The 11,327-nt window shown below is 41.6% G+C and overlaps 1 protein-coding gene across 2 annotated transcripts; it reads right to left on the reverse strand.

Moving 5' to 3' along the window:
- Positions 1–243: 243 nt before the first annotated feature.
- On the reverse strand, positions 244–10,652 carry LOC140992188 (gamma-crystallin S-like). 2 transcript variants are annotated; one of them, XM_073462472.1, is made up of 3 exons: positions 10,635–10,652; positions 876–1,118; positions 244–516 (listed from the first exon to the last, which is right to left on the reverse strand). In XM_073462472.1, exons 1-3 carry the CDS (start codon positions 10,650–10,652, stop codon positions 244–246), a joined length of 534 nt encoding a protein of 177 aa, XP_073318573.1. The 2 variants fall into 2 exon arrangements, with proteins under 2 accessions (XP_073318573.1, XP_073318574.1); XM_073462473.1 differs by lacking the exon at positions 10,635–10,652 and adding an exon at positions 8,330–8,338.
- Between the last annotated feature and the right edge of the window lie 675 nt (positions 10,653–11,327).

Here is an 11,327-nt window from a genome sequence, read left to right on the forward strand (position 1 = left end):
TAAAATTATAGCATGAAGTGAAATAATCAATGAATCAAACTACTGTTATGATCTTTGCTGTTCAACAACAGCAAAAAAAAATAAATAGTACTACAGGTCAGGGAGTCACACAGTGATGACACAACCACGTAATTCCTGGACATTCAGTTTTTATTGAAGTCATGGTTACTGCTGTATCTTGGTCACTCATGTCAATCGTGAGTTAATCAGCAGCCAAAGAAAATGCAAGAAAAAGGAAAGTGTCTACTCAGTTAGCCTTCTAAAAGACTGTACAGTGGGGCAGAAAGCACCCCAGTCCACCGGCTTGCGGTAATCGCCTTTCTCCAGCAGGTACTGGCGACCCTTGTAGTTAGGGTGCTCGTAGAAGACCCACCAGCCTCCCAGGACCCTGCAGGAGTGAACCTCCCTCCAGTGGAACTTCTCTAGCACAGAGGGACAGTCCTCAGTAGCTTCAAACACCTGACCGGAAAAGTCTCCTTTGACATACAGCTGGATCTTGTAAGGATCTCCACTGGCCTGGAGAAGGTTGTAGGCATAGGGGACAGAAAGGGACAACGGGTTTAGAGAGATGTGGTGCATAGGAAGAGAGAAGGTTTACTTAGAGATAGATGCATGTAAGGAGATGGTGTGTGGTGAAAGAAGGAAGAATGGCTGAGAAATACAAAGTGGATCGCACAATGGAGACGTCTCAAGGTAGGTTTGAACTTTAGCTGATATCCCTGAAAATGTGTAAATGAAAAAAAGGGGGGGTGGGGGTGAACCTAGCATAGCATAGCGTAGCATAGCATCATCACATCTTCACAGGAAACAGTATGCCATCACCACTGTATCCTGGACACACAACTTCTACAAATTCAGTATGTTTAAAGGCTTACAAAGTGAATCATTTTGCAGGAGCTGACTCTGTCGTTGAGGCCAATCCAGCTCTGGTAGTCGGGGTACTCGCCTCTGGCCAGGACATACTGGTAGCCCATGTAGTTTGGTCTCTCATAGATCACCCAGGTCCCACTCTCCACCCGGGTGGAGTTACAACGACTCAGGTAGGAGTGGAAGTCAGTGCAGTCACTGTCACATTCATACCTGCGACCCTGGAAGTTCTTGTCCTCATAGAAGATGATCTATGGTGGAGGATGGTACACAAGTTTTATTCCTGTAATATTCATTTTGTAAGCTTGTAAATGCATACTCAGTTTTGAATACCTGTATAATCAGGTCAAAGATTTGGGGTTCTGTCAACTCTATTGTACGGAGCCCAGGAGGTGACATGGATGTGTATTTTTTTTTAAAGGCACGCAAATTACTAAAACATGCGTACAAATTGCTAAATTGCAAACTCTAACCCTTTGCAAAATATAAATAAATTGCGCAAGCATTTTACATTAAAAACACATCACCTCCCGGTTCCGTAGTTTTAAACACGTTAGGCTGATCATTCCTGAGCGTTGGGTTTCATATGTTACATCATTACAGTTTAAGACAAATGAGACGTCCTTTCCTCTGCAGAGGAAGCGAGAGTCGTTTATGATGATGGCTGCAGCTGATCACAGCTGGATCAGCTGTCAGTCTGCTTTAACAGCTGTAGAGACTGGAGAATTTGTGCCAACAATGCCATTATCTATATATATTTAAATAATAACACAGAACTAAAAAATTGTCGAGAGACATGAATTATTTCACCCACCAGCAGCCCATCTGATATTAACCACAATGTTTAGTTTTGTGACCTGGACTGCCCAACACAGATTTCTTGGGCTTTCTATGGATAAACCTGTGATCCATCACTACTGTGATAAAAGCAAACGTGTGTCTGCAGTTTAAAGTGTAATCCGCTCAGACATTTACATGATTAAAGTTATAGTGATTATAGTTTAGACCTACACTTGGAAATTAGATTGTGATGAACTTGATTCATGGATGGCTTAAAATAAAGATATTATTTATTTTGCAGTCAGTATTGTGCATTATTTCAGCTGCTGTCTGTGTCCTACCAGAGATGGGGACTCGAGTTTGCGACTCGGACTCGAGTCGCACTTAAGTCGCACACACAGATACTTCAGACTTGACTTGGACTCGTGCTCAAAAGACTTCAGACTCGACTCGGACTCCTGTTTTGGGACTTGTGAACAATCATTATGTTTTCTTTTTTGGCGTATTAATATTGAGGAAACTCTGAAACATCTGACGAGCTTAATGTGATTCCTTCCTTTTTTTCATGGTAACCATATTAACCATATTACGCATCAGGTGCGCGCCTTGCGGCCTCACGTACTAGTACCTTGGATGATGACTATGGCGACCGGCGGCACACCTGCAGCTGCTGCTGTACCATTTGTGATTACATTTGGTTATAAAAACTTCAAACAGGACGGCACCAACAAAAGGAGCGCTGACTACAAAGTCTGCAGTACCCAAATCAAGGATGCTGGATCCACCACATCAAATTTTATCAGGCACCTGAAAACTCACCCAGATAGGTCAGTCACATTAGCACATATGGACGGTTAGCTCAGCATCAGCTATGTAACGTTCACTTAGCTTGCTACTAGTTTTGTAACTGAATATTTGAATAGATGAGTGAATGTTAGTTTGCTTGTCGCACTTGTTTGCATTGAGTGGCGTTGACATGACGTTAAAAAAAAAAAAAAGGTTGGGTAACGTTAATCATCTATGTTCCGCTGCCACCATCTACTGGCTAACGTTAACCGTAGAAAAATACATAGTTATACCGTCGGCTTAAAGGCAGGTTACAGGTTAATTGTTGACCACATAACGTTAATGTTACAGGTTTACCAGGTTACCATTACACTGAGTTTGAGTGAGAGGATAGAGGAATGTGTCATTAGAGACCCAGTGTAATTAAACAATAGGGTTGTTATTATGGTCCCACTGAGCCTGCACAATAGGGAGCAAGATATACTGTAACTGTATGTTCATGTTGGAAGAATAGTGTCCTTTAAAGGAAAGCATTCATTGTGTGTTTTCTTCATATTGCATTTCAATAGCCTGTTTAAAGTGATCATATAACAAACAACTAATCAGTACTGATACTGTATGCTCATACGTAAAGGAGTGATAATAATACAGTAAATGCTTCGAATTTCTTAGATATAGCTGTGCAGTATTCTTAGTAGACCAGATAGCAGCAGATGACAGAAGGCTCATTACAACCAGAGGAGACATAAGACTTTTATTTTTTAGAGACTTGGGACTTGACTTGGACTCGTGACCAAAGACTTCAGACTTTGACTTGGACTTGCAAAAAAAGACTTGTGAACATCTCTGTGTCCTACACTATAATCAATCCTATCCTTTATACCTGTTTAATTATCTTTGAAGCGGACAGCAAACAGTTTTGCTGGATGATGATCACTTTATTTTTTCAAAGGCTGATCTCTGGAGAAAGTCTTACGCCAGAAATAGAAGTCCTGCACTGTGGCGGAGCGGAGCTGGACCTGGACCGGACACGTATCTGGTGGAATCGAGGGGCTACCCCTTGATTCCACCAGATACATGTCCGGTCCGGCAGTCTGGAGCCTTCCAGAGGAGATATGCAAGACTTCTATTTCACAGAGCAGACAGGAAGTCAGACACTGAAACAACAACATAAGTTCCAGTTAATTTTCAAAATAAAACACTTTGTGTTGACACCAGCACAAAAATCGAAAAAAAGAGACAAATACAAGCACTTCTTCTAATCCTTTGGTTGGGAACACTTTGTGTTGTTGTGTTTATAACACAAACCTATAACTGTGGTTGTGCGTGATTATGTAATTATCGCAGGAACTCCTCGGTCTCGCACCTCCAGCTGTCCGGCAGTGCTGTGCCGTGTCGGTGGGGGTTGCCGGACGACGGAGCAAAACCGTACCAGAGCCGGAACGCAACAAAGTACAAATACTTTGTTACCTTAATTAAGTAGAAATTTTGGGTATTTATACTTTACTGGAGTAATTATTTTTCAGCCAACTTTTTACTTCTACTCTTTACATTTTCACGCAATTATCTGTACTTTCTACTCCTTATATTTTAAAAATAGCCTCGTTACTCGTGAAATTTCGCTGCGCCTCTGATGCGCCTCCGGAGGTAGTATCAGAGGCACAGCATTGGCGAACCGAACCAGTGTGAACGGATAAGCCGGCAGCGCAGAGCAGGGGCGTGTCGGTCTGGTGTTCACTGTCTCATAACTGTACAGATCCTTCACTCAACAAAATATAGATAAATGTCCCACAAAGCAACGTTACACAACAGTAACGTAGTAACTGGTCATGTCTTTGGCAACTTATATGAGGAAAAAAATACCGCAGTTAACGTGGAGAAGTGTCTGTCCGACCGCCTCTTCATCACATTTCTGCCCGAAAAACAGCGTCCCTGGCAAAAAACTTTTAACTCACCAACTGTTTGTCGCGGTGAAAAAATCACCGTGATGGTCAGCCCCGCCGACTGAGACTTCAGTTAGCTTTCCCCCATAAACAGCCTCCCTCCCCACAAGTGAGAGAGTCAGACAGTGTCCTGTTTACTGATGGTGATTATGTAAATATGTAATTAAGAGAAAAACGTAACTTTGTCATTTTCCAGGATGTTTGGTGGGTCAGGATCCCATTCACAACACATTATAACAGCATCCATATGATTATAAACAGTCAGCAGGTACATGTTTAGATTAACAGGAGGACTCCGGGGGAAACAATTTGAAAAAAACACACACTTCATCATCATGATGTGTACCATCACGCCTCTTTTGGAGCCGCGGCGCGGGATTTCTGTGTGAATTACACTCTTTAGCACTCTTTTTTGGATGTACTTTTAAAAAAACTGTTTTCTAATGTAACATTAATTTGATGTTGGTATTAAAAAATGTTTTAAAGGGGACATATTATGCAAAACTCACTTTTTCCTTGCTTTAGTATGTATATTTGCGTATCCGGAGTGCCTCCCCACCCCTTAAGCATGATTTTTCGACAACTAAGTCAATATTTCGTAAACTACCGGAGTCAGGGATTGGGTCTCTAAACGAGCCGTTTGGATTTCGACCGGATTGTGACGTCACAATCCGGTCTTTTGCATATTCCAGTCCTGGCGCTGGCTATCTCCTCCCACACTTGGCCAGCTACCTGGACGAGGATCCGCCATTTTTCTCGTTCTCGCTTAACTTGTACGCGACAGCCTGACCGCTACCATGTACAACCCGAAAGCCGAGCACTGCTGCTCTGTCGTCGGATGCACGGATCCTCCTGTTTCGCTACATGGCCTCCCTACCAAAGAGGATATCAGAGCGAAGCGGCTACATTTTAATTATCAGGGAAACGTCCCAGCTTCAGTGAGTAAAAGTGTTACGTCTGTGCCAGTCACTTCACGTCGGACTGCTTCAGCAACCAGGGTCAGGACTGGACGCTGGACTGGCAACAAGATTGTCCCTTAAAAGATGGATCCATACCCACTGTCAATGATGGAGCTGTAAGTATTTAAAAAACAGTGTAGTTTGTGTTACTTTGGCCGTTTAGCACATGAGCTAACGCTAATGCTAATGCTAACGCTAACGCTAACCGTCGATGTAAATATGAGGCTGAACTAACGCGAAGTTATCGACGTTGGGCTTACTGGCCGTAGTATTCACGATTTGTCATATCAGCACTCTTTTAAAACATGACAGTGAATTGAGAAAATGAATTAGGATAGAGATTTTATCGCTTCTAACCGGCCGGTGAACCACTGCTCGGCCGTGAACAAGCAGAGGAGACGGGGTGAAATGTCTCGGTTGTTAGCGGACGGTGAGCTACTGTTCCTCCGTGAACACGCAGAGGAGACGGGGTGAAATGTCTCGGTTGTTAGCGGACGGTGAGCTACTGTTCCTCCGTGAACACGCAGAGGAGACGGGGTGAAATGTCTCGGTTGTTCGCGGACGGTGAGCTACAATTCATTAGCATGTTGTGCTAAAGGACAGTGACCTGCACGTTACCTGCAGTAAAGCAATCACTACTTTGTTTTGGAGCCGGAGACAGGGGTTAGCTGCTACATGTCTGCTGTGCTCCTATCAGTTATATGCAGGCATGGACACAGAAAAGTTGCTTCGCAAATGTGTATAGCTCTTTGCCATGGTCACGCGATGCCGTCCTCACGTCTTCCGCCCGGCAGGAAGAGGTGGGCGGCGCACGCAGTAGCTCATTAGCATAAAAGGGAAAGGCACTCAAACCAGCCGCTTAAAACAGGGCTGTGAAACTGGTGTGTAAACACCCCTGCTGTGCTCAATCCTTCGGTTTTTTCGACCAAAGCATGTTACTATCATTCCATTTAGACATCAAGGAACCATGTCAACAAGCAGAAATGAGCATAATATGTCACCTTTAATACATAATCCATGTGTTATTATAAATTAGGATGTTATGGTATCAATCTGAAAGGTAAAACCATCGAATTTTACTCAATGGCCTTTGTGCCCTGTCATGTGGCCTTGGTAACCCTAAAATGACGATATTCCAACCCTGTCCGACACCCTATTGGTTTGTACACGATCTATCACCCCTGCACATGACACAAATCACGTCACACTCCAGCAAGGACATAGCAGACTTTATGTATGTAGCCTACTACGAAGATGTGCGTGGCAGAAACTCAAGAGAACTCGAGTAAAATGTCACAGATGTTAATGCTCAGTAGTACACATATATGGTTCTTTAATGTATTTGCATTGTACTAAAATGTGTTCATTTTCAATGGGCATATATGAGGCTGAAACAGGTAGCCTAGTGCATCCCAAATTTTTCAACATTAACATTTTAATATAACATTATAGTCATTATGGCTTTTAGAAAAATGTTTTTTTGGGGAGGTGGGGTAGTGCACTATAGGCCCCTGTGGCGCGGCCTAAGCTTTTGTCCTTAATGGCATTTTTTTACCCTTACATTACTTTTACTTTTATACTTTAAGTAGTTTTGAAACCAGTACTTTTACACTTTTACTTGAGTAAAAAGCTTGAGTTGATACTTCAACTTCTACAGAAGTATTTTTAAACCCTAGTATCTATACTTCTACCTGAGTAATGAATGTGAATACTTTTGACACCTCTGATTGATTCATTATTTGCCTCTGTATTCAGTGATATTCTGATTATGAAATCATCATTTAATAACCCAGAATGAGATTATGGTGTCTTCTGGACACTGGAAACAATTTTTAAGATAAACGTTTCAGGGAAGACTGAAATGATGTAACATAAGAAACCTGACGCTCAGGAATGATCATCTTCACACGTTTTATTAATTTGCGCACGTGTTTAATCACCCTGAGTCATATGACTCAGGGTGCCATCAATCGTTTTCGGCCAATAGTTGTCTCTTGTTTGATCAGTGCTCTCTGTAATGTGTATAAAGTGCTGATCAGATAAACAAGCAAGACAGTTTCTCTATGCGTCACTTAAATCCTGTAACAAACTACATGTCTTGACACTAGCTCTCCTTGGTTTAATCAGTTTGCTGTTAGTAGCTGGTGAGAAGCAGAGTAATGCAATCTGTTTGGCTAAGGAAGCTTACAGCTAACAGAGCTAATAGCTTACAACAGAGCTAAACACAGAGCAGGACTGAGAGTTTGTCCTCAGAGGAACATAAAGTGTTAAACAGTGAACTGCAGTTTAATGTGACAACCCAACATATTTACACTACATAAATATACTGAGGTACTTTAGCTGACTACAGTCTGGAGGTAAAAGTACTCTGAGTTTGGAGTTACATCATTTTACCAAACGTCTGTCAGAAATGAAAATTACAGATAAGATACAAGCAGTGAGCAAGTGGTGGAGTAGTGGCCTCAGTACAAAGAATGAGACCCAGTATTTTCCTCTTACTAAACACTGTGTCTTATTTAATTGTTCTTAATTCTGTTTTCTTACAGTTCACAGATAACTTGTTTTAACCCTATATCTTTGAATTGATCAAAATAAGTATAACTATTTATTTCCTCAACAATGTAATGGTGTTTTTATTATACCACGAACAACTATAGTTGACGTTAAACAAACGTCCTTTTGATCAGCGATTGGCATTGGCCAATACTGCTTCTAGTTACAAGCAGCCACAAAAATCCCGATCACAACATCCTTACATACTACAGGCACAAAACTTTATTTTTTTTCAAACACTACCTTCTGAATTAATTTATATTCCACATCTGTCCAACATCCTCCATCAAGGCAGGAAATTGGAAAACTGGAAACAGGTTATCAACCACTTTTGTGCCTGAGTTTACGTTACATGCACAGTACTTGGCATCCAGTTTTATATGTAATGGTTCACTCATCACTCATACACAGTACACTAAACAATATTTCACCTCTACTCACCCTGCCCATCGCTGCTCCACTCTGTGCTCTCCTTTGACTATGTTTTTGCTAGGTAATGTAAATACCATGGGTGCTCATATGTGCCCTCGTTCTCTTTTATACCTTCACAGCTCTCTATCACTGAGACAAATGCTTTGTCATGAGAATGAGATCCAAAATTTGAGTCAGTGGTTCCATTGGTAGTCCTGTTTTCCAGAAAGAAACTGTGGGATTACTCTGCATAAAGACCTCAGCCTCTGACAAACCGTTTACAGCAAACTGTAAGCACACTGCTCACTAAGAGATATGCACAAACATGCTCGGACATAAAACACATATATTGTGGACCTCTACTTGATCATAGTGTAAATGTTAACTGTAGTGGTTACTAAACCCAGTCAAACTCATGCAAAACCTTCTGCACAAAACAGCCATGTCAGCTTTCTGTGTGCACTAACAAACTTTGATTATTGCAGTGCTGAGCTGAGCTGAACAGGGGCTGACACAGGCTAATGTGGTCAAATTGCATTGACTTTCACTTGGTTTTCACTTGTCTTTTGTTTCTCTCCTACCTCTTTGTCTCACCCTTTTAAACCTTTTTGCCTTTACTCATCATTCTGAAGTAAATACTGATTGTGCAGTGTAACGTCTGTAGAAAAATGAGACCATCCGTGTGGAGATTGGTGCCCTATAAAATTCACTTTCACTATACTATTCAACCTGCCACTGGGCTGGAAGCCAGAGTCTGAAGTAGGAATGGGCATATCGATACTCTAATATCGATACTTAGATACTTGCTGGTTGATATTTTGTAGTTGATACTTTTTTAAATATCGCAATACCACTGTGCTAATACAAAAAATTCAATTTGTTTTCATTTCGGAGAGTTTTAGGCATAAAATTTCTGTGTGAAAACCAGCCTGGGCGTATTTTAGATTGTCTTCCGAGTCACATGATTATGGCAGCCTATCAGATGTCAGAGCTGAAGGCTCACTGCGCAGCCTCAGTCAAGCACTGCCTCAATCCTCACTCCGCTGCTCAGAGTGAGCTCAGCACAGCAGTGCTGCGGCAGCACGAATGGCCGCGAGAGAAAAAGAAGTGTAGTGTGGTACTATTTTTTACCCATGACCAAAGGTAATGCCATGTGCGCTGTCTGCAATAAAGTGGTGCCACATAGCAGCAACACTAGCAACCTCTACAAGCATTTAAAGACAATGCACCCTGACACTTTTAAATAGGCTGAACATCGCCATGAAGACAACCAGCAAGCCTCAAAGTCCCCTGCGCCACCTGCTGTCTGTCAGAAGACATTGCAGGAGAGTTTCATGAAAGGCAAAGAATATCAAGGTACAGGTGACAGTTAATGTGTTATAAGAATAAAAATTGAATGAACCATTATTTTATTAAACTACCCCAAATATGTAACTGAGCTACGTGAATCTTGGATGAAGCCATGTTCACCACTCTTTCATTTAGTTGACAAATGTAAAGGTTCATATGTGTGTACTGTATGTATCAGAAAATATTGAGTTTTGTTTCTAGAATGTTATTAATGGAAGTAAAAATTCTGTATATATCGGGCTATAAATGATACATCTTAATTTCCCTTTTTGTAATTTTATAACTTTAATTCCTTTCAGATGATTCCCAAAGAGCCAGAGACATCACACAGAGCCTCGTTAAGATTATTGTTACTGACTTGCAACCTGTTTCAATTGTGGAGGATGCCGGTTTTCGTCACTTTATGAAGGTGTTGGATCCCAGATACCACATCCCTGGTAGGACAGCCTTGATGGTGGATGAAATTCCCAAGCTGTACGAACAAGTCAAAACAGCCCTGAAAGACTCCATAGACTCTGCCAACAGTTTGGTTTTAACTACTGATATGAGGACATCAAGAACAACTGAAGCATATTTGACTGTGTCAGGACATTTCATTGATCAAAACTGGCAGATGCAGGCTTGCAATCTGGAGACTACTCCAGATATAATATATCTGAACTCCTCACAAAGTTATCTGATGACTGGGGTATTGCCAACAAAGTCCATGCTGTTGTTACGGACACTAGAGCCAGAGCTAGAATGAAATTCAGTCATTATCAACTCACCCTAATGCTGATGAGAAGTCCGGTGTAGTTTCTTATTCCTCAAAGTGCAGCTGGAGACCCGCGGGGGTACCCTCCTGCAGCAAAAATCCATATAACGGCCGTAAATGGTGTCCGAGACGAAAAGGTCCATAAAACTACACAAAAACTTTGTAATATTCCTCCATACTGCTTGTCCGCTGCAGTCCAAGTGTCCTGAAGTGGTGACATCCAGAGTTTACTCGAAACAACGACAACATTTAGTACATTTTCCTAGCCTAAACAGTCACTATACTATATTTGCCTGGAGGCACGCTCCCGTGTGCATGCGAGTTCCGTGTTGTTAAATGTTACTGTCTTGGTCCATCTTCCCCTGTGTTGCCTCCCAGCATTTCTTCCCAGTGTTTCCTGCAGTGTTTCCTCATGCCTCCCGTTTTAGTATGTTTCTGAGTTTGGTTTCTTGTTTCTCGTTTGATTTGAACTTTGCTTTTCTGTTGCACTTTGTTTAAGCTTTTTAGTTGCTACTTTGTTTTTGGTTCATATAGATTTCTTGTTTTGTATTTTCAGCTTTATTTTTTTAAACTCACTTTTGGTTCCCCTATTTCCTGCCTCCTGTGTGTTGTCTGCGTTTGGGTCCTCACCTCGTCTAACATAGTGTAACAGAGAGTTCAATATCATTCCATCGAGCTACATAACCTTCATTACACCAGTAAATTAATTGGCGCAGTTGCGCAGCATGGAAATATTCCTTTTAGATTCAGAAGTGCCATTCCCCCTTTGACTTTAGATAGTTGTAGTGTGGTATAACGTATTCTAACGTATTGATTTTGCTTCCCAGTTTGTTTTCCATTCCTTAAGTTGTTGATTGGGCGAGCAGTTAAACATGAGAATTTGAGTTTTGAGTATATTTACTTTATAGCCTGAGTACAAGCCAA

This window comes from Pagrus major, chromosome 24 (assembly GCF_040436345.1).
Source record: "Pagrus major chromosome 24, Pma_NU_1.0".
Classification (NCBI taxonomy): domain Eukaryota; kingdom Metazoa; phylum Chordata; class Actinopteri; order Spariformes; family Sparidae; genus Pagrus; species Pagrus major.

What these genes read in the sequence shown, in the direction of transcription:
- LOC140992188 (XM_073462472.1), bottom strand. An exon ending in CCTGCAAAATGATTCACTTT is followed by an intron (nt 517 to 875) that starts GTAAGCCTTTAA and finishes AACCTTCTCCAG; the next exon opens with GCCAGTGGAGATCCTTACAA.